This window comes from Athene cunicularia (assembly GCF_003259725.1).
Source record: "Athene cunicularia isolate RWA chromosome 4 unlocalized genomic scaffold, athCun1 chr4_part1, whole genome shotgun sequence".
NCBI classification, from domain to species: Eukaryota; Metazoa; Chordata; class Aves; order Strigiformes; family Strigidae; genus Athene; species Athene cunicularia.
Window position 1 is genome coordinate 35,571,698 of NW_020799098.1, and position 25,054 is coordinate 35,596,751.

The window sequence follows — 25,054 nt, forward strand, 5'->3', positions numbered from 1 at the left end:
AATACTGGAATGTCTAGACATCCTGTTATACTACCTGTTTAAATGATAAAATAGGTTAATCGCTGAAAATCTGGCCACCTTGAAGTTACAGTCATTTTTATCAAGTCACCGAGGCCCATATTTTACCCTGAATTCTTCTGGGTAAATACATTTTGCCAACTTCTGCTGTATAGTATTGCCAGTAGTGAGAGTGAGTCAGGGCAGAGGAGGAGAAAAGTGGGCAACCTTGAACATGTAATTTGAAGGAAAACTCTTCAGCCTTCATTCTCCCACACACTTGAGGTGATGGAAACAAGCTGCTTGGGAACTGCAGAAAGCATCTTGCAAGCGTACGTAAAAGGGATAATACAAGTTTAGGAGAAGGAAAGCGTCAAAAACTCAATTTCAGAATTGCTCATTGTAACTCACATGTGGGTTTCTGCCAGACCGCACTGCGGTATGTGGCAAACAGATGTTTATTATATTAGGAAAAAAGACAGCAACAACATTACCTAACACATATAAGCAGCTCCAGCTTAACCTGATCTCCCTCATCTGCATGCAGTTTACTGTCTTGGTCCACACTGATTAAACTCAGCTAGTTAAGTCTAGGCAGAGCATGCTAACTTGCAATTAAAAGTAGATAAAGTCATGCCTAAGTACTCAGAATTTAGTTAACATGTTATTTATTATCATCCCTCTTGAGTAATGAGCTGTTGGGTCTATGATCACCCTTTTACCCACTGCATTTGTTCTCTCCCCTTGTTCGCCTTCTGTTTCAGTTTTCTTTTGTGCCGCTTCTTCTTTGGTACAAACTTTAATTCCCTCTCTGATTAATTTGGGATTCCTAAGCCACTAAGTACACTCTTTTGGAAACATTATCTCCAAGGGATGATGATTTTCTCCTGTAGTATGTGACAGTGAGTGCTGTCACACCACACAAACAGGGTGACTAATACTGACTGAAGCTACATGGGGAACAGTTTCTTTCTCTGTGCCTTCACCCAGTCTCCCACACTTTCAAACTGGCGTTGTCCTTTTTTAATGAAAAGATCTACAGCAGTTCCCCTGGAGCTGAACAGATGGTTTTGAATGGAATCTGGTTCTGACCGTCTTTTATCAGAGTAGTGAATTTTCTGGGAGACAGACTGCTGAGCATTATGCATTTCTGAGGGGAACCTGACACTAAAGGGGTACGTCCCAGGCATGGCTGTGCAGCTCTCACTTGTCAAAGCAGGGGAATACATGTATGATGAGCAAAGAATATAGAAAAAAATACTACTTGATTTTTTTTTTACACAGTACTGGAACCAGAGTTTTGCATACATAACGACAGTACTATTTTTACCTCATCATAAATGACCCATCAACACCAACTGCCTAGGATCTGCTGAGAATATGAACTTTCCTTATGGCTGGTTTTCTAGGGAAATCAGTGTGACCCAGTCTAGTCCTGCCTGTCAGCCCTCCCACCTCACTACTTTTGAACCTGGTAACCAATTTCAACAACATTTGAAACAATAGCAGAAATCTCTAAAGAGAATTCAGTTCTTTTGGGGTTTATAAAAGAAAGGGTTCAGGTAGGGAAGAAGTAGCCAAGTTGGTACTCATGTGAGAAAAAGGCTGAATGCAGTCCTTGAGGGAAGGATTAGATGTGGCAGACAGCTGAAATTATAGCACTGGGTGGGAATTAGTAGGAATTGGCTTCATTAGTCCCTCTGTTCCTGAAATGACTTGTTTACCTAGACATTACAAGTGTTTTTTGAAAGTATGTATTTTCTGACATTCTTCTATTATTACTTTTTTCTTGATTTATACCACATCTATCTAAGCCATTTTCCATCACTTTAGAAACTGAATCTATCATCTGTTGACAAAACAAGTAAATCAGAACTGTTTTTCAGTGGACTGTGTTTTGTAAATACTTTCTTTTAATTGCAACTTGCAACTATGAAAGGCAGAGAAATGATAGGATAAAAGCAACAATTTCCTAACCACAGTCTAGATTTGTATGAGCATTTAGTTGTAATTTCCTTACATCTTTACTTTAAACCTACTCCTAACCATGAATTGCTTAATGATTTTGCTCTTTTCTTTAGAGCTCTGCATGAAAATATTTGAATACTTTTTCTATGTCTCCCTTGAAGAGACAAGGGACATTTCTTAGTGAATGGGAAAAAGAGTGCCCTATGTAATTATGACACTGTGAAGGTGGGTGAGAGAAAAAGAGAGGAAAGGAGAGAGAGGAAAGAGGGAGAGAATGGAGTGAGAGAAAGGAGGAGAGAAAGAGGGAGGCAGAAAGAGTGCTGTTTCACTATGAAAAGTTTTATCAGAAATTGATCATGAAATAAATATTACTTCTTGAAATGCAATTCTGCTTTAAGAGTTGAGGACTGTATTAGTGATGAGTTACTTGAGATGGAGGAATTTAATACATCTATCTAAGACAAAAAACATTCCAGCCACAGTTCTTTCCATTTAAAGCAAGGTTTTGATGTTAAGTCTTAACTTTTGCCACTACAAGTTCTGAAGAAGTAGATAAGCACATATGCTCATTGGCTTGCAAGCCTTTCCTTGGTGTTACAGAGAGTTCTTTCAGTTTATAAAAATCTGAGTGTCATGCTATTTATTAGAACTAAACAGATAAAGTGAACTGTATGGGACTTTCGGACATAGTGGAAAAACACCGTTCATTTTCAGTTTCTGATGTGCACTTCTAACAGCAGGCCAGTCCAAAAAGTCAAGATGTACTATAGTGCGTTCATTTTGATGGGCCAGTGCCTGATTGCTGAAGACATTCTGTAAAGTATATGATGCAAACAAACATAAAACCAGACAGTAGTGTATACCAAGTTTTCTTACCTTTTTTCTTTCCAGATGAAATTTAAAAAATTGTCCCGTAAAATAAATACATTGAAAATAATCACATGTTGCAAATTCTTAGCAGTTAATCAGAATTATTTATTTTTAAACCGTAGTTTGCACTCTTTTAATTATGGTTGTTTAATACTTGCCTGTGACAAAACACTATTTATTTGAAGCACGCTTTACCTGTGTCTCTGGGATGATAGGACTATCTTCAGGAGAAATTCTGAAAAAGGTGGATAAAGGTGATGACACGATAACAGGGTTTGGCCTTACAAATCCACTCAGATCACAACTAGGAATGTCATTCTCTTCCTTCTTCATGACCAGGGTATCCATGACATAAAAGACATTCCAGGGAATCCATACTGTGTGATACTGTGTTAGGAACGGTGACCGCTCAAACACCAGTGTCAGAGAAGCACCACCATTTGCGACCAAGTCAAACCTAGAAAAAAAATCCAGGAGGGCTAGCTAGTCAGCAAATTCCCAAAGCCATCCACAGCCTCCATTTTACAGATTGATTCTTCATTCCATTGTACTGCTCTGAAGGCAGAATGGCTCTACTGGGAACAATGAAGAAATCAATTAAATTATATTACATAATACTGCACTAAGAGAATGGAGAGTTTAGGATGCTGCATTTAAATTAAGCAAGCCCTTCTACTTCTAAAGTATATAATCAGCATGTTTAATATTTGAAGAATGTACAAAGTATAACTTTGGTCAGTCATTTTTTTCATGTCTTCTGTTTCCATTATTTTATTATTATCTTACTTTTACAAGCAGCTCTTCAGTAACGCCTTTGCTGTCTTTATGACTTAGAAGTGCTTCAAAAGGAACTTACATTCCATCTTGGCGAGTGATTGTATATCCATAGTCTGGATAGTGTAGAAAGGAGACATTGACTCCAATAAGTGGCGTTCCATCAGCAGTTAATACTTGGCCCCTTATGACGGATGCGAGACTGTGAAAAAGATGCAGGATCAAATTACAATTTGTTTTTTCATTCTTTTGAACGAATAAAAGCTAGTAGAGCAAACACACACACACATGCATGTGCACATGGAATCAACTACCATTAAAAAAACATTCCTGAAACTCTAACCCTTTTACAAGTTCATATAATTTACACTGTATAAACAAATGCCTCAAAATCTACAGATAATAACTTTATTTCAATAGTTTATTTTCCTTTAGTGCGTTTTGTCTGAGTTACTTAGACCAGAAATTCCCTGAAAAATTTTAAGAACTTATAGACTCTAGATGTTCCCACTGTAAGTCATATCTCTGGCAGACTCTTAAAGAACAACGTACTTTTCAATTAGCATCAAAGCAATCTGTAAAACTGCAGGGACTATGAAGTACAAAATTTAAAAGAGCAATAAGGAACATTTGTGCAACAACTTTTAATCAACTGCTGTGCCCAAACACATTAATGCTGTTAAATTACTGCAAACACAGTAGTTCTAGTGTAAATCATCTTCCTTCACTCAGTGAGATCCCAGACACCTGCTTCCTGTTACTGGTTTATTTTCAGGTCATTACTGCTTCGCAGAGCACCAGTCAAATAGTTTATGCAATTATACTGTCGTGCACTTAACAGTTCTATTACATTAATTCATAATTTATATTATTTAGTGAGCTCAGTTTTAAAAGTGCATCTTTACTTTTCCTTCTGAAGTGTTTTCATTGCTTGGGTGTATTTCCAACTGTGCTCGCCCAAATCAACTGGTTAAATACAAATTTATTTAATCTTTAATGAAGTGCCCTGTTAGAATACAGGTACTAAGCATGGCAAATACATTCTGTAATCTACCAGCACTAGCAATTTGAGTTTTTCTGGAAATGAGACAAAATGACCAATTTGATATATCAGGAGAAAAGGTCTCTGTTGAAAGTCCATGCCATGAAATTTGCAGTCACAGTGATCTTCTCCTAAATGTGAATCTAACACACTCTTCAATTTCTTCTGTATTCATGAGTAAATGATGAGTCATGCTCACCTCTTATTAAAAGGACTTTCCCCAGGTATGACATGAGTGCTGTCAGCTCCGATAAGAAAACTGATACGGTCATAAAATGCTTTGGCAGCTTGCTGAGATGGCGACTGTTGGCTTTGGCTGATAATATCTTGGGGATCAGGTAGTCCACGACAGTAAGGCTGGTTTTGGCAAGAACTCTGCAAACAGCAGTCAGGATCCATACAGTCAACTAGCCCATCTGTTGGCAGAAATTCACACAAATGAACAAACTCTTCCTCCTGCCCCTTTGCATGTGAATGAGCCAGCCAGCAGAGACATTAAAAAAATTATGTAGTATGAAAGAATACTAACGATTAAGATTTTAATGAATTCACTTTCAATTAAGAGAAGAGAGTTTGTTTCCACTGAATTCTTAAACTCTCATGGAAATCCATGTAAGCTGAGTACACTCAGTATCGCATATAAATTAAACCTATTTATTCAATACTCTTCTAAAAACATGTTGAACAAACCAGAAAATGAAGGCACTCAGGCTCTAAATACACAGTTAACTTATAAATATTAAACATTTTAGGTGGGTCTAAGTAGCTTTTATCTGAGGTTATTTGACTTGCTAGAGAAAAGAAACAAGTAACTCCCACTCGGCTGTTTTCCTGAAGTTTTTTAGCATATCTATGCTGCAAGTAGCTTTAAATATTTCACAACGTATATCAAGGTGAATTCCTTTATACCTTGGCAGAAAGATTTTGTTGCTAGTGGCAAAGGCAATTTCCACAACTATTTTGCATGAAAATGTATAAGAGAACAAAATCTGTATTTAACATTTAGATTTTATTCTGAATAAACCGATGAGGAATGCTGGCCAGTATAAACACGATTTAAACACATGGGTGCTTTTATGCTTATGTGGTGAAATATTCACATATAATGAGCATTAGATCTGACACATCACTGGAAATCTAATTTGGTGAAAGATTAAAATCAAGATCAAATTGATAACTACTAATTTGCTGTAAGTAAAGTCAAAACGAAAATGAGTCTGGAAATGTCAGCTACAGAAAATTTCTAGATGAATGTAATATGGTATCACATAGCTGATAATTGTTTCCCCAAAAGAACAGCAAGATTGAAATAGCTCAAACATTTTATTATTCCATTTAGATTTGAGAGGGAGCTTGCTTGCTGCATTAAACTGAAAAATATACCAATGCAGCACTTGGAGGAAGCCCATGACTGCTTCTCTCACAAAAGAATCTAGCTTTAGAGTAAAACTTCTTTCTGAAGGGAAAAATATAATCCATTTTTGTTCAATCATACGTTGAAAGAGTGTAAGTAAACAGAGATCTTCTAAAGGTATTCCTCTAAGGATTGCTGTGCTACGTGGATCAGTTAGAGGATTGGCAAAATAGTAAAAGACTGGGATTTCTATTCTTTTGCACATCTAAAATTCTTATTTAACTCAGCTGACATTGAAGTCAGTTCACAGAAAATAAAAGGGATGAAAAAGTTGTCGTTAAGTATATCAAAGTTTAAACTTTTTTAAGAGAAAAGAATGAACATTGATTTTTCCTGGGATGAGGATACACCAGGGGGTTGTGCTGCCATTCAGACAGACCTCAACAGGCTGGAGAAATGGGCTGACAGGAACCTCATGCATTTCGACAAAGAAAAGTGCGAAGTCCTGCACTTGGGAAAGAACAACCCCTCACACCAGTATGTGCTGGGAGACAACTGGCTACAAGGCAGCTTTGCGGATAAGTACCTGGGAGTCCTGGTGAACACCAAGTTGTACATGAGCCAGCAATGTGCCCTTGCAGCAAAGAAGGTGCCAATGATATCCTGGGCTGCATCAGGAGGAGTTGCCAGCAGGTCAAGGGAGGTGGTCCTTTCCCCTCTACTCAGCACTTGTGAGGTCACATCTGGAGTGCTGGGTCCAGGCTGGACTTTCCAGTACAAGAGAGACATGGACATACTAAAGAAAGCTCAGTGAAGGGCCATGAAGATGGTTAAGGGCTTGACACATCTCTCCTATGAGGAAAGGCTGAGAGACCTCAGACTGTTTAGCCTGGAGAAGAGAAGGCTCAGGGGAGGAATCTCATCAATGTGTAAAAAAGGTGTAAAAAAGACCACCTTTCAGTGGTGCGCAGCAAGGACAAGAGTCAGTGGATCCAGAAACACAGGAGATTCTGTCTAAACATAAGAAAAACTTTTTTTTACTGTGAAAGTAGTCAGACAGGTGGAGATACTCAAAATCCAACTGGACATGGCCCTGAGCAACCTGCTCTAGTTCACTCCACTTTTGAGCAGGGTGTGGGACTAGATGATTTCCAGCTGCCTTTCCAATCTGAAATCATCTGTGATTTAGGTGATTGTCTAGTCTTATCTTGTACAATATGAAACCCTTTCCTAGCTGGTACCAACCTCCCTTGCTGGTTTTAATTCTAGAAGCCTGGATCAGTGTCAAAGCTGGGGGTACTGATGGTTAAAAGCATAGTTTTGGATTTTCCTATCTTTGTATGGTCTCCCAGGCAATATTTGGTACAGTTGCCAAAGAAATGCTCAAATTTCATCATTCATCTTTGTTAGTTTATAAAAAGCAAATGTACATCTGGAGTATAGTCTGCAGGTCATAAAACTGCATGAGATTGACACCTTCTGAACTAATCAGCTGGAAATGCATTTTTACAAGCCTCTCTGCTAACATCAATCAGAGAAAGAATCTCATTTTCACCAGCCAAGATACAGGGATATGCTGTTTGTTATTTTTCTGGGGAGTTTATCAGCAACTTGCCCAGGCGAGTGACGGATGGTTATGAATCTGGCTCCTTATAACTTGAGAAAACATTTTTCATTCTTTCTCTGTACTTATGTGGCTAGAGCTATCTAGTACCTCTAAGCTGAGTACTCTATTGCACTGTGTGAAGCAGAGTAAAATCTCCTTTTTGAAATAGCTCTGCAAAATTATTGATGAATTTTGTTTAGCCTGAAAAATATGAGACTTAGCTCAACACTGGCTTATCAGTTATATCACTCAAATATGATAGTGAAATTATAAAGAAAATGAAACTCCTACAGCCAGCTGGACAATCATTATCAGTCTCAGAAAGCTATTTTGTGCTTTTTTGTTAGATGTAAGTGGTTCTTCTATATACAGAAGATGTAATGACTACACTATTGTTTTCTTCCTCAGAAGCTAAAGTCTAGCTGTAAAAATTTTGCCTAATGTTACTTCTCCCTTTGTTGCAAAATGCACAGAATTGCAATGGAGCATGGTCTGGTGATAAAAGCACTTATTTGGACTAATAAAACCCCCAAAACTTTAAATGAAAGGAGTCAAGACAGTGGATTCTCACACTTATGGATGTCTAAAAAATGAGATGCATCAGTGGGTGTTCTTGATTTTAAATGTAATTTAAAGGGTATGTATAAAACTGCTGGAAGAAGAAAAATAGGGAGACAAAATTCCTGGGCAGAAGTTCTGCCAGCATCAAGGGGAGACTGTGTCCAAGGACTTACATGAATCATTTTTGGTAAATAAGTTGACTGTATATTTGGGCCACAAAATTCTCCACAAAGTGAAATTTGGTGTCTACATAGGAAGAATACAGTTCCAGAGCTATGATGCTTGCCATCCTACTGGGACGGTTTTGGTGACTGTGGCAAGAAGCTGGAAGGACAGAAAACTGCAGTAACAAACCTCAGTTATCCTCACAAAGCTCAATTTTACAACAGGCTATAATGAATGAACTCAATTACAGACACCAAAATGACTGCCTGTAGGAGCAGCAAGCAGAAACAGCCCTTGATTTATTCCTGAGCCGTGCACAAGGACCTTGTTCAATGTTACTATTGCAGTATCTCTATAAGCATACCTATAGCGTACTCAAATTCAACATTCCTGCTGGAATATTAAGTGTCAAGCTCTAAATGAGCTGTCACTCCAGAAAGAAATCCTGGAGTCACCGTGGATAAGTGCTATGGATATATCAATCCAGCACTCCCCAGCAACCACAGATGCTAACAAAAAGCTGAAGAATAATGGGAACTGTTGGAGCACAAAGCAGAGAACATGAGCATGCCACTGTATCAGTCCTAATTCAAGCACAAACTTCCTGAAATTTCATGAGCTTGGGTTATCTTTGTACTTAGTAACCTTTCTGACATTCAGAACATCCTGTGGCAGTAATTTCCTACTTTAATTAGCAGCTTGCCAGTTAATGTCTTTGCTAGTGAAAGAAAATGTTAAGTTCACATTTGTGCTATTATATTCTTTTGCTAAACATTTGCTATTAGCCACTGTCAGAGAAGAGGCCTTGTTTAGGTAATCTTTAGGCTGAATTTGTACTACCCTGTGACAATGCTTGTAAGCAGCATGCTATCCTAGGCCATGCAAGTAATTACAAAAGAACAGTAGTGCTAAGTATGCTTTATTTTATTACAGTATTTATTTTCATTTTAGTAATAAAAGAATATTAACAATCCCTTAAATCCTGCTGGTGGAAACCTGTAACTGTTCTTAATAATTGGATAGGAGCTAATAAAAAGCAAACTTATCAAAAAATCTGTTCAATAAAGACCTACCTAAACTAAAGAGTAAACAGCTTATTCTTCCTACAGTGATGATAAAAAATAGCCCACTTTGTTAAAGTGTAATAGTGACATGTTTTTCCCAAGTAAAGAAGTTAGACTTATTCTGCCCACAGATGATTCTGACTCCCTCTCTTCCCACTAAGTCATTAAGAGTTTACTTCAGCCTAAGGTCTGCTTGTTAAACACACATTCCTTGTAGGTTACTAAAATGCAAAGAAAATTATGTATTTTATTATCCAAATCAAACACAAGGAAAAATAAAGAGTGAACCTTAAAGAGAAAGGAGATGGTCTGAAAAACTCTCAGAAATCTGTATTAAAAGAAATAATCATCCCCATCATATGTCAATAGTCAACATGTCAATAGAAAGGAAAATGATCAAGTATGCCCTGATGTCATCAGCATTTCCTACGGAGAATATTCCCATTGAGGTTCTTGGGATGCTCATGTTGACAGAATTTGAACAATCCCAGAAAGAGCTAAGAATTAAAGGAACAGTAGACACTGTTATTATTGAATTATACTCACATTAATATATTAAATATATTTTATCCAGTGTAGGATGAAACATAAACATCAACCACAGCATATCAGTTAGCTAACAACGAAGATAACTTTAATCATATAACCACAGAGCCAACTGCGATGTAAATCACACTACCTGCAGTAACGGTATAAATTCAGCATAAGTGCTCAGATAACCTAATCTCCAACAATAAACATACAGCAGAGACATCCTTGCACCATTTCCTGTAGCTGTCTGGAATTTGAATGGCTTGCTCGAGAGGTTAGTGGGCTGATTGCACGTACTATTGGAAAGGGAAGAAACACTGCTGCTCTTTCCAGGTGGGTTTCTGGCAAAGAAAGGTTCTGTTTGGTGTGCTTCCTGTTTTAGTTTAATTTAATTGTTTTATTTTAACCCTTTTCCTCAGACACTAGTCAAAGACTGAAATAAGTATGTTTTGTACTGTAGCATAAATTAAAATAAGGTCCATTGAAAGAGAAATGTCAGTGACAAACAGCATTATATAAGTCAATCATAGCAAAACAACCGTTTGGCCAATCCCTTCCTCATACATAGCTGCATAATGTCTGTAAAGGAAATAGTGAAAAATAAGAGGAAAAAAAGCAACAAAATACTGGCATTAGACTTTCTTTTACAACACTGTCCTTTCTTCTTGAAGTTTAAGTCATCCTTCTGCTCCAATTCCTTGTTCTTTTTCCCTTCTCCTCACAGCTATTACCATTTTCAGTCTGAAGGAGCATCTTCTTCTCCCTTGTTCTGTTTATGTGCATTCCTGTTCACTGCTCCTTTTCCTCCTACTGCTCTGTTATCTGCTCTTGACTCTCCCTCTCCTACCACGTCCTTCTATTATCTTTTACATCTACTGAATCTGGTTTAGTCTATCACTAGGCTTTCAACATTTTTCCCCTACGTGAACTATTATTTTATTCCAAGTTGTTTATGCTCTAACCTAGATTCTCCTCCTCCTTGCTTTGTCTCTTTTCATGCTTGCAGGTTTCTCTTCTTTATGTTCGTAATTCCCTGGCCCAACTTAACTTAATTCTCCAACAGCACATCTCTGCATGGAAATACTATGGCTAATAGCTCCTCTCGCTCCCTTCCTACATGCAGAAATTCAGCTTCACACTAACTCAGATTGCGTATACCAGACTCTGTCAGATTCTTTAGGACTCTAAATGTGCAAAACTGACTAAAAATATTCAGTATGTAATGGAGAAGGATGACAAATCAAATGACATGTAAAGTAATAAACAGCAGCACTGTTTTAACTGTGTTTGTTATTTTCCTTGGGAAGTAAATGCTGCTGTTATTTATAGTTTGTGCAGTTGGGATATAAGAGCAAACAGTCAACCAGCAATGGCAAAGGCATACACAGTCAAAAGCTGAAAAACAAAGTCACAGATGAATTTATCATCATCCAGAGGCCCTAATGAAGTTTCTTATCTCTGCTCTGAATCTGAAGGTATTAAACAAAAGAGAGTTGAAGAGAGAAGGGAAAGAAAGACAATAAAAGCATTTTGCTGATCTAATATTTAACTGTATTCACATTTAGCCTTGTTTTTGTGTTTGGTTGTTTTTTTTTTTTTTTGTGTGATTCTGGAGTTATGCCAAAGTCACAGCCCCTTTACATTCCCTACCTTATGACGGTGATTGCAGATTGATTTCTTAAGTCAACAGTCCTGCCTGCATCTCACTGCAGATTGTTACCTGTCACCTAGATGACAGACTGCAGAAAAGCAAGCCAAAAAAAAAAAAAAAGACTTCTGGGAGAATCCTGTCAGTTATCTGAGCATTCACAGGCTATGGGGGGTAAGATCTCTGGCAACTTGATCTCTGGGACAAGACTGGCCAACCAGTTGTTTCCAGCAATAGTATCAGAGGTCAAAATGTAAATTCCCCATTCGGCCTTTTCTCTTGTGATAATTTCCTTGTGAGGTCACTGAAAATTTGAATTCCTTTCTTTTTTTTTTCCCCCACCACTACAGTTCACTGAATTCAGACTACGTTATATTCCAATATAAAAGAACATTGCAGGGAAACTAAGGTGACACTCATCATTTTCCAAGTACATGTCTCACCTGTCATAAGCAGCTTGTAAGGCTTTGCTGATACACCATATAAAAGCACTGAATAGTGCAGCGTATTTTTACAGGCATAAAAGCTAGCAAAATGCACGTATGGTTCTCATGGCAGTATTTAATCACCTGAATGTAAATCTCTGTTTCTCAACACATTCTCCCCAGTGTTAAAGATCCACTTGGTATATCTTACCTCCTTCGTTGTCCTTACTGTCAGTGCAGAGAGTTTCCATGGCTACGTCACAGCCCGCTCCCCTCCATCCCGGCTGGCAGACACAGTGCCAGCCATTTTGGTCCAGCGTGCACCTCCCATTGCTGTTGCACAAGCCAGGGCAGCCCTCTGTTGAAACAGACAAAAAAGAAAAAATCACAAGTGATTTAAATATTACAATTATATAAAAAGAAAAAAATATACAAACAAGGGACACTTACTGGGAACAGGCCTTAAGAACAGCACAAATACTGTAATTGCACATGGAGTGGAACAGCAACATTACCTGGGGAACGTAATTCTTAACAAAGTGGCATCTTTGATTGGCCTGACACTTGAGACACCACTTACCTGTACAGGCAGGAAATAAATGCACCAATCCTCTTTTTTTTTTTTTTTTTTTTTTTTTTTTTGGCAAAGTAACAAGAGATGAGTGCATAGTGCAAACACAGCTGTATAAAATGATACATTTTTCTGTGCTCATAGAATAGAACATTATTTGCTCTATGCAGTATTGGTTACTTACTGGCACAAATGTTTAAGCTCCCTGTTACTATGAACAAATCCCTCCAAATTCTTAAGTAGGAAAATGGGTATGATTTTAGGCATGTAATAAAAGAGAACATTAACTTTATCTGGTCTCAGAGTTGCCGTATATTCATGTGAAATTACAGTGTGTTAAATAATTGCACAAAGTATAGGCCAGTTTTAATGACTATACTTTATGCCAAAAATACATTCCTTTTCACAGAATAAGCAAAGCCCAGGAAATAGTGAAGCAGCTTAGCATCTATTCTAACAAACATTAGGATTCAGGCTGCATACGGATGGGACAGGACCAACAGGATTTCCAACTAAATGTAATAGCTGTGCGTATTTGATTACTTAGGACGGACAAAATGAAATACCATAAGGACCACAATAAAACATTGATAGACTGAACAAAAACACGGTAGTGACGTGCTTCAAGACAGATAGCAGAGAGTGATTCTTTGTGACAATCTCCCTAAGGCTTTTGTGCTGTTACCTTTATATCCTATCTTGTCTGCTTTTATGGCCAAGGAGGGAAAATTTGGGAAACAATTAAAATAATTTAATATATCCAAAATCGATAATTGTTTTCAGTCTAACATTGCATTTAAAAAAACAGTATCTGTCACTTTCTAGTGATGAAATCTGGCATGCAGCCAACATGATCTGTATGAGGATGACAACACTATAAATATGTAGACTTTGGTGTTCCTTATCTGTGACTATGATAAGACACTGACAGAAGCAAGTACAGATATGGCACTACGTATCTTATGAGAAGGTGGCTACAAATCAGATATTTTTGGACACAACAGTTTTCTGTAAACGTTTATCCAAAAAGCCCAAGTAACTGGCTAAACACTTCTTCCCTTTGTAGAACAACTATCTTTTTGAACTAATCTACTGGCCCACTTTGGTTAAGCTAGGTTGAGTTTAGACCAGTCTTTCAGAATAGTCTTTTTTTTTCTCCTAAAGACTTTTGAATTTACTGAGTCCTGTCAACCCACATAGCTCCAAATTACAAACATTCATAGAAAAATAGTTATAAAGGGTGCTTAACTCTTGTCAAATTACTCTTAGAAGGCAGAGAATCAAGAAAAATTCTTGTGAGGAAGGGTGGTGATGCTACAGTTACAGATATAGTGTGCCATCATGCCAGGCTGAGATTAATCTCGCTACTCTTATTCTTTCAGACTATAGCTGCTAATAGTATTTGTTATTGTACTGAGAGCTTTTTTTTTTTTTCTTAATCTTTCTTCTGTTTCATTTATGGAATGCTTAGATATTTAATTGCAATATTGACAGAGCATTTTTGGAGTCAACTGGGTACACTCAAGACTTATTGTGTGAAAGCCTGGATATTGCCATGAATATTGCCGTATTCTAATGAAAAAAAAACACAAATAAGGAATAGAGAAAGATACTCAGGGAAAGAGGAGTAGGAATATTTTAAACATTTTTTTCAATGAATTTTTCACCATAACTGAAGATACAAGAATCTTTGCTGTTTCATGTTAGGCTTTTTCATCCTTGGACCTTTTAATTGAAAATGTTGCATAGAGTATATAAGAATTTTCTATCTTCATACAAAATATAAGTCATAATTTCCTATAGATTTTCTACATTCAGATAAACAAAAGCTTAAAAGCCTAAGGTATTCTATTGATCTGTCTATATATAAACACACATATCTATAATTAATCTTTAGAACTAACGACACTTGTTCTGTGACAAGAGTATTGCTTTGTTTTGTTTACTAAATATTTACACTTTTGTAGGTAGAGTTCCAACGACAAAACTAACAAAGAAAAAGCACCAAACAGCAAATGAATACTATCTTCAGTTTTTGGTTCAAACAAAATCTAATACATGTATACAGTTTGTATATAAATGTATAATTACTGATAAAATATTATTATGTAACATAAGAAAGAATTCATTTTTTAATTTGAGATGAGTTGAAAGTCATATGAGTTAAATCTATAATCCATGGAATGCATGTAAGGGAAGATTCTTTTGCCCAGACTAACACGTTTGTAACTATATATTAATATAAAAAAAGTACATGTAGGCATAGGCATGTCATCAAAGAGCAAATATACAGTACCTTTCACTATCTTATCCAAATAGTGAGCTTGAGAATTAAAAGAAAAAAAAAAAAACAGACAGACATTTCAGAAGTGTCACATAAAACAAGAATTGTTCAGAATTCACATGCAAATCAAGCAGGTGCACCTGACATGAGAGGTCTTACATTATAAAATGAAAACGTATTTCAAAGCTTTTAAAAATGCAAGAAATTCTCTTTTCAGCAAACATCATCATGATTCAATGAAAGTATTTTAGAAAGGAGATCTGCAGAAAAAAAGAGATGCTACCTTTCTGAGAGTACATTTTTCTTCTGACTTCACATGCTTTGATTTCATATAATCAAAGCTAGTTAAAAAATGCTCATTAAAAAAACACAACATAAGAGTAAATACTTAGTTTATAAGCTTTAAAACACTGACCATACTGGAAGATCTTTGATTTGCAGGTCAGTATGACTCTGACAGCATAACCAGCACATTATCTTAATTCTGACTGGATTAACAGGATTTTTAGGAGGAACAGTTTTCTTCTGCTTCAGTTCAGCCATAGTTATTCTTCCATGCGCACACACCAAGAATGTGAAATAAGAATGTGAAATTAGGTCATATATGTGGGGTGGAAGAGGGAGTAGTGGGGTTAGTAGCGTCGTGCTCCATTTCATTTGGAAAAACTGGTGAAAATTAACCTTAGGCTTTAGATGTATGAAAATAAATAACATGGTATATCCAAGAATAGAAAGACTTTTTTTTTTTTTTTTCTCATAAGTTATGACACTTAAAATTTCACAAAAAATTTGAGGAGGCAGATGGATGAATGACAGACAGAGCACAAGATGGATTTAAAGCAGCAGGCACTACTTTTAATATCTGAAACACAGCAGAGATGGGTTATATGTTCCCTCCTTACTTTCAGGAAACAGACATCAACTGCAGTTTTCTTAAATGGGTTAATGTCATATAGCAAAACCACATAGGACAGGTCCATTGCAGGTTACTAAGACTAGCCACAAGAACATAAGGTGATGGGATATTACAGACCATTGCAGTAGGGACACACCAAGCTGAGTCAACAATGGATTCAATCCCATTTTGAGTGTAAACAAGGTCTCTCAACAGAGCCTTCATGGGCTCTCTTACTTTCAAAATCTGATCTTTTCTAAATCCCTGCAGGATGATGGCCCTTGTCTGGCAAGTACTCTGTCACCTGCAATTATCCTTCAACTCTGTGTACTGGATGGGTGAGAAAAGTATTTCCAACCATGGCCTTTCCTCCAGTATGGATGAACGGGAAAAAAACTCTTCCTGAGTCCAAGGAAGAAGCTGATGAGATATGTAGTCTCATAGAAGCTACAGTCACTGCTATGACTAAGAGGCGGAAACCTTCTAATCCCTCTCTTTTGAAGAAAGTGTCAAGTGTCCACTGTACAGTTGTTGTGCTTGGGTGTGGTTTTTTTTTTTTTTTTTTTCCTCTCTACAGTGCTATGGTTAAAAGGAGATGATGTAAGAAGATGAAAACATCAATTACAGAACATTTAGAACAGCAGCAACAAACTAAGTAGCTTTTCACATTAACCACAAACAAAAAGAAAAGTGATACAGCTGCATTTCAGGGTGGATCAAATTCTTCTCTTACTCATCCAATATAATTAATTCCCCTTGCTCCTACACAGCTGCTCTTAGAACACAGTGTAGTATGCGTGGAGGAAAAAAAATCAAGCTTTATTTCATAAAATGGAAGCAATAAAATCTGTCTGGGGAATGCATCTGTCCACCAGTGAAACATTAAATGCCTCTACAAATGTAGGGACAGACAAACAAAACAACATAAAAAAACCCTCCTAGGCAACTGAAAATAGTCCCTGCAATCCAAGGTCCCCATATGCTATTTCCTTCATTAAAAAAAAAAAAAAAAAAAGTAGTTTAAGAAAATGCTCTTTAAGATTTCTTGTATCCAGTAGTCTTAAAAGAAGTCAGTTCAAGAACTATAAAACTCAGAAAATAAGTTCTACCTTCCAGCAACCTTTTACTCATGGTCAGTTGACGTTAAGGACATTGTTAGAAACTATTTTGGTTAACATGCAGCATCCTGAAAGAATCAAAAAGCAGAAAATGAGTGACCAAAAATAGTATAACTTCGTGGTGAAGTTTAGCTATGCTGTCTTCCTTACTGCAACTGAAACAGGAATAAACCTAGCTCTGTATGGAAGTACAAAATACAAGACTTTTTCTCTCTGTATAGAGAATTCTCAGTGGGATTTGGAGCACTTCAGTAGGATGGAGCATCAAAGCAAGTACTCCTTGGCAAAATATTTACACATCTAGCACATGTGTGTTATGTTAAGTCCTTAAAAAGTCTAATTACAGACCAGGCAATATACCTACAAGGGGTTTCTTGCAGAGTTTAAGACTACAAGTTTAAAATCTTGCTGTTATTTCCAGTAGAGGGACTTCACATAGCTCCAAACGAATAAAGAAAATAGCGAATTTTCTTTACGAAACGAATAAAGCTCCAAAAGAATAAAGAAAAACAAAAATGAAGATATAGAATTTGTACATTTTCTAGGATAATCAAAATCCAAGAAGATGTAAATCGCATTCAAAATTCATACAACATAAAATATAAATTATATTATCAGTGTGTGTGTGTGTATTTATATAGATACGTGGCAGATAAATGTATTTTACAAAGAACTGATAAGAGTCAGGCAAATTCACATTTAACATGGTATATTTCATAATCAGTCAGAACTCTGACATTTTTTTTTTTAATTTAATGTCTCCCATTAGTTTTCTATCAGAGATGTAAGTCAGTGTCTCCCTTATTCATATGCTACTTCCTCCAGGTATGACAGAATAGCCACAGAATAAAAGCACATATTAAATCCATTTATCCCAATCAGCTCCTGTTTAAATCAGCATGAGTCACATATGCATTGATTTGATGTTCCTTAATTGGTACTTTTAACACTGCTTTATTCTGATTATTCTGTCATAAAGGATAACAGTGACATGCCTCTAAATACTGTACAGGAAATTTATATTTCTATTAGTCTACATTATTAGCCTCCACCAGACATCTTCACCCATCATAATCTTTGTAACCTGTACACCAGGCTACAACATGCCACATATTTTTTGCAGTGTATATATAGTCTCATTACAGTGTCAACTCAACAGCTCCACAGGAGTCGTGAGATACTTTGCTATCAGAGCAGAATTTGACCTCACAGCACCACCAGACTTGAAGCAAAAATACGAAAGAATGTGAGCAAGGCCAAGTTGATAGAGATCTGCCTAAATTAAAACTATTTTTAAGGTTTTTTGCTTCCTACACCTTGAAAGTGTGAGCTGAACCCTTGACTCCTCTCCACTAATACTATCAGTTTTCTCCCTTCCTTTACTGCATTTCAGTCTCTCCCTCTAAAAGAAAACAGAAAGAAGGAATTAAGCGAGAAGAGAGTCAAAAGGGGAAGAAAATAATAAAGATGATGAAGAAATAATTTCAGTATGCAGCAACAATGAAGAATGCTGTTCTGCCCTTCTCCATGCAAGCTCTGCTTTGCTTATTCTCTTGATCTCCCACCGTTCACTGTAGCAATGCCCATTCATTGGTGAATGACTACATACATATCTCTGCTGCTAACACAAACTTCATGCTCTCAGACACTGATCTTCTACAGGAAGATGGTAACATGTCTTGCATCATTCATGCTTACACTTCTACATAACCTTGCACCAAGTGTCATATAAGAAGATAACAGGTAAAAATGCCACCTTAATTTCTTGGTAGAAAAACTGACAGTAAGCAAACTGTCGTATGTTGATAGTATTATACTGTTTCCCTTAGTCTTTCTATAAATTTATCTCTTTAGAGTTAGAAAGTTTTAATAGCTTTGCTTAACGTTTTCATTAATTTTTAATATTTGTATAAAACTTTGTTTACAATCCATATGACAAACACAAAAAACCACATTATAAGAATATAATGAGTGGTCAAGCCAAATACTCAAAATCTAGACAATGCTGGGTTTATGTCTACCTGTACAATTTTTTTACCCTTCTTCCTTTGTCAATGTACAGAGCTGACAGTCCTCATTCAGCACTTATTCTCTCATGAACCACGAATGGCTGATTGCCTTACTAGCAGGTACACCATGATAACCTAAACAAAGTAGTAACTGTTTTCTTACAGACTTTTCTATCATCTTTCTCCCTAAGTCAAAGTTATTTAGTATAGTATCTTCACGCTACTGGTGTGAACAGAAAATGTATTCTTATCACATTTTACCAGTGAATAACTAAATCATAGAAAGATTACAGTGAGAAGTCTCCATCCACTTGGCTGCAAACACATATGATGTGATTTTCCAGAATACTTAGAATTATATAGGATTTCGTACAGAAACCAGCATTTTAGCAATTCACACACAAACAAGTCAGGTCCCCAGAAAATGAAGAACAGTCAGAGGATGCTCTTTTAAAGATTTGCCTTTGTGAATGAATAACAGAAAATACATGGTAGAAGCAAGGGTGGAATCCTGTTCTTCAAAATCATTCTCAACCAGATCATCCTGTGCACCAGCCTTTGGCACAAATGGAGTTTTCGCATGTGACAGCCCTTCACAGCCTTGCAACATTCTTAAATCAGGTTCATCAGGTGTAGAGGGAAAAGTAGTTAAAGATACTGCTTTTACTCTCAAATTGTGACTAAAAAAAGCCATGCATCCATATGCAATTTCTGAGGAGATCCATACATACCTCTACTGAAAAACTTACAGGAATCCAGAATTCATAAAATTTTAACGCCACTGTTCTAGCCTGTCTTCAGAGCGGTTCAATCATGTCAAATTCATCATCCACTACAGCCTTTCTGAGTTTCTTCTGCCTAGTGAGATGCTTCCTAACTTGAATTTGCGCAGTTGATTATTCTTACTTAAGCACAAACTCAGCATTTGTTGAATTGCACCCTATTTTTCTTCATAGCCTGTGCTATTTGTTAAAGTAATTTTAAATTCTTGTCCTGTCTTCCAAAGTGCTTGGGGGCAGTGGGCTTTGGTATCATTTGCAAATGTAATTCTCTCTATTCATCACTGAACAGTACTGAAAGCACATGTTCTTCCACTGTAAGCAGCTCATGGTCGTCATCCTTTCTCTGAATTTATAAGAACCTTGTCTTAGACATACCATATGTTCAGAGCGTTGCTGCCAATAGAGAAGGATTACAAACACTCTTCCCTTTTGATACTTTTTTACTTCTAAATTCCCATCTTGCCCTTCTTGTAAAGGAGAACACATGGATGGAATAATAGTTTCAGGCAATTTTCTTTGTTCTCCTCCCTACACGGGCCAAAACATAATCCTCACCCTGAAATCATACTTTCTTCATCATTTCTGCACTTTTCTCCAATGTCTGTGTAGACCTGCAGCAGAGATATCTGCTGTGTACATTTCTGCAGAGACCTGAATTCACTGCACTTTATCGCTTGCCAAAGCCACAACTGTTCTTTGCAGCAACCATTTATGGGTTTTTATGTACAAAGGCACATAAGCCCACTACCCTTTAGATGTTTTTTCATGGAGTCCATTCCAATTTTACTATAAAGTAAAATTTCTCGTCATTATTACAGGAAACACTGGAAAGAATAAAAGGTTCAGTTGCTTTTAAGGATACAGTAGACATAGGAAGTTTGGGCTGCTGCTAAGTTCACAAGCAGTGTTGTTTCCTATTTAACATCTATTTAGCTGGAAGAAGATTTAAAAAATGTGTATATGCTATTAAGGATTTAAAACTGTCCCACATGTACAGGGTGAAAAAATTCAAATATCTATTTCAGACCTCTAACAAACAAAGACATGACTCAGATACAGGTAAAACCCAACACAACATTAAGAAGTACATGAAAGAAATTTGGCTTGAAAATGTATTAGGGGATGGAATGGGATGGGAAGCATTATTGTTTCCATCTTTCTTCCTGACTGGAAGTACTTTCAGAATGTGTCTGACCAGCATGCAACTATACAATGTACAAAAGCACTTACTTTCTGGCCACTTCAGCTCAAGTAAGCTTTGCAACATACTTTAAAATTGTTCACATCTCAGAGGTCTCTTCTGTTTTCTGAGAATGCGCCTAACTGGAACTTCACACGTAGTCCTCATTTAAATGCAAACCAGCTAATTAGCAATTTAAAGTATGCTAACAGGTAATAGGTATTTGAGTTCTTGGTCTTGAAATGTGTTAAGTTCTGACCAACAATTCACCTGTTTTCGCAGCTTCAGATACATATGCACTATCTTAAATTTACCTGGTAATTGAATATTTTTATAGTTGCCAAATGTACAAATATTTTGCATATTCAAGGATTGGCCTAGCAAATTAATATCATGCCCTTCAGGCACAGGAAAGATCAAACCCACATTTATTCTAAATTTTATGAAAACTTGTTAAACTGTGGTTATCAGTCCTCTGGGTGCCAAGAAAGTAATCTTCTCTTTTTCGTGGAGTTTTTTGCATTGCGGGTACAGGTATAAATAATGTGGTGAAATCCTAACTCCAACATAGTCAGGTGTTTTGAAAGTACGATTTCACTCACAATACTGTGAACTAATTGATATTTGATATAATTAGTTTTGAAACTTTAGCTGATTTTATCTGAGAATACACAGTTTGAATGTCAAAGGTCATACCTTCATTCAGATACAATCTTAGTTTTAAGTGACATTTGTACTGAGGTATAATTGTATGAACTCAAAACTAAGGAAGAACATAAATGTAGGAAATTTGATAATTACAGAATATATTCACACAGTAGTAATTATTCTAATTTGGAGGACAAAATTTTTCTTTTGATCAAGGGTGTAAAATCTCAAAAGAATCTTAAAATATATAAAGAATTCTTGGCATGAATGCATTAAAGTACATTAAATACCTGACACATTAAAACACTATGAAATGTGAATATTCTCAGTAATTTAAACTTTGGAGAAAAGCAAATCATGCTTGTCAACTTTGCATCAGTACTAAAATGATGGTGGTCATCATAATACTGGTTATCCATGCTGCTCTCCCCCTAACCTGCAAATGTGGAGAAGATCAATCAAGCCCTCAAATTGTTCCATGACTTATCTTGTCAAGCCCATACTTCAAAAATATATAGTATAATGATATATAGCCATATCAAGTTTTCTGTAAGCGCTTCCTTTAATTAACAAGAGGAACACATTTGTCTTGACTTGGTCTCTGATCTTATAAAGAGATAAAGTATTGTTTCCCTGTAGTCGTATTTGACATCTGTAATGTAAAGAGCCCTAAGCTAAACACGTGTTGAAGAGAGCAGGGGCAGACCACGTAACTTAGTGGGGGAGATTACTTCTTAGCATTCCTCAACACTAGCAGTAGTTCTGAGCTTACGCTGCTCATGGTCACACAGAAAATCAGCACGCAAGTGCCTCCGTGTTTGTCCCTAGTCAGAAGACCATTTTAGTAAGTCACCAGGACACAGTCTGTACTAATGCAAACACACCTGTGGGAGTCTGTTCTAGATGACAGTTGTTTTTTTCATACTTTTGAATATCTAAACCAGATGACTTTGCTGGTTTTCTAGCTAAAAGAGCAGAGACTAGAAACTTATTGATGAAGAAAATTTATTTTTGTTTTGATAATGGTTTGAGTGTCATATTAGTGTCTTTTTATGCAAAGAAAAAGGTTAAAATACTTTGCTGTGCCTTGTTATTGTTTTTCCCAACTAAACTCTAGGGGAAATTCTTAGAAGATAAACCAGTTAGATCCCAATTCTCACCAGAATATAAGCATATGAGCTGTACAGTTCTACAGTGGACCACCACTGGATTTGAATTTCAGTTCCATATACCAGGTAAAGTAGCCTCATGCAGCACTCTAAAGTAACATGAAAGTATCATGATGCTAACTATAGCCCTCCTGAGGGATTAATGTGAATGTTTAATGACATTAATCCACATTTAGATCACTTACATTTAATGGCATGCTTTCCATGCATACATATATAAATATTAATTTTGGACTGCAAGATAATTGTTCAACACAGTAACAATTAAACAGCTGTAACCTGTCTCATGTGTTAAGTAATGGAGCTGCAGGCAAGCTCCATAAACAGATGGTCTTACCCACCCATGCTTAATGTTAAAGACTTTTAAAAAAAGAGGTGTTGACAAATCTGAACAAGAAGGCATAGTTTTCATGCAAATTGGCCAATTTGCAATTTAGATTACTCTGAAACTAATTTGGTCTATAGAAAGAATTAAGCTGCATTGTAAAACTGAGATGTTACACAGCACATGGATAAAACAGGTTCCCCACCAACATAATTATTTACTAATTTCATTCAGCTAACAGAGTTTAATGGAAAAGCAGCTGGAAAAGTATTCATATTTATGGGTTACTTAATATACTCATGGTACATGCCAGTTATATCACAAAAATAATAGACTTTCTGAAATAATATCTGTTCCAATCTCACAGTACAACTACTCAGACAGGAGAGGGTCACTGAACTCATTGCAAGCCAGGACAGAAAAGAAACAAAAACATATTTTAGCACAACTGTGTTATGAAAACTTAATTACAGAGCAAATTTTCACCCAGGCTATCACCTGGGCACCAGCTGTGCATGTGTGGTCTTGTATTACACTGAGATGCAGGTTGAGCTTCACAAAATGATACATGGATGCTCATCTCAGACCTATGAATGTCACTCCCAGACCAAATAAACAATTGTCAGGTGGTTTTCCATAGCTTTGTAGTAAACTGTTGATTTACCCTGTTCTCACAAGAATACAGGAAATGGTACAAGGGGTCATGGTTTTAAACTAAAAGAGGCTAGATTTAGACTAGATATAAGGAAGAATGTTTTTACAGTGGGGGTGGTGACACAAGTTTCCCAGAGAGGTGGTAGATGTCCCATTGCTGGAAACATTGCCGGTTGAAGATGACCCGACAAGATGACCTTTAAAGGTCCCTTCCAACTCAAGCTATTTTATGATTCTGTGATTCTATGATTCCAATTCTCAGGAGGGAAAAGACAATAAGCAATTTAGATGCCTTATACTGTTTAGTATTTGAAACATAGATTGCCAGTGTTTAGTTCAAACCTGTAAGACACTAAACAATAGCAATACATCTTGAGTTTTGTTAATGCCTATTAGACTAATTTCATTATAACTCTGAGCATATACTTATCTGCTGAACATCTTTGATATGTTTGGAAGTATGTGTTCAGAGCAAAGGCAATGACTCAGGTGTGGCATATGATGCCTTAAATTGTTTGAAGTGTTTGAAACATACGATACCAGGTGTGGTATTGAAGTTGGAGCTACCCTGTGCCAGAGATGCATAATGGAGCAGAGGATAGCAGCAACACACATCAGGTTTACTGTATTAGTCAAAATTATCTTGACAACTTTACTATACATATTGCTTCAAAAAAAGAAAAAAAACTCCATGCTTTATTTAGTCTATTCTGTTCTTTCTCACAAATCAAAGTATATAAAATATATATATGTATACTGTTTCACAATCCTGGTCTTGCAATCCTCAGCCTGAAACACTGATACTTATACCAAGGATGCATATGTCTGAATTTTTTCTGAACCGACAAAGCAAACCTTTGCAATCACCTATGAGTTTGCTTCCCAATGTCCTGAAGTATTGACATAAACGCAGAAAAATGGCCACTAGAAGTTTAGAGCAATTAGAATTTCCTTTGGCCAAATTTTCATGTGAGTATCTTGAGCTATACATAAAAATCAACATAACTCAAGAAGCAAGCTTGAGAGATACTAGAGAGGAATAAAACTAAGGACTACCTTGTTTTAATTAAGGAGATGGGTTTGTTTTTTCCTTCTTTCTACCCTTTAACATATGTCAGCTAACAATACAAACAAGTGGGCTTACTGAAAATGAGACTGGACAGATAGCATTTAGAAACACATAAAAATCGTTGAGGTGCAAAACATTTTTACCATTTTGAATGGCATTCGTGCTTCACAAAAATACCATAATCTCTTTGATCAAATGAATTATGAATTTAGATGATTCAGTATACATTTCAGTTAGTGTCTCTGTGATTAATGCACACATATCTACCCCATTTGGTGCATCTAGCTAAAGATCTGGTGTGCTCTTCCTTTCCCCAAAAGTGAATAAAGTGCATGGCCTTTAAAA

At 36.5% G+C, this 25,054-nt stretch overlaps 1 protein-coding gene across 1 annotated transcript in view; it reads right to left on the bottom strand.

Annotated features, from left to right (window-relative positions):
- TENM3 (teneurin transmembrane protein 3) overlaps nucleotides 1-25,054 on the bottom strand; it is an 829,296-nt gene that overhangs the window by 50,231 nt on the left and 754,011 nt on the right. The window contains 4 exon segments of the mRNA XM_026846573.1: nucleotides 3,031-3,292; nucleotides 3,692-3,811; nucleotides 4,851-5,067; nucleotides 12,217-12,363. Coding sequence (XP_026702374.1) covers nucleotides 3,031-3,292; nucleotides 3,692-3,811; nucleotides 4,851-5,067; nucleotides 12,217-12,363 — 746 coding nt within the window.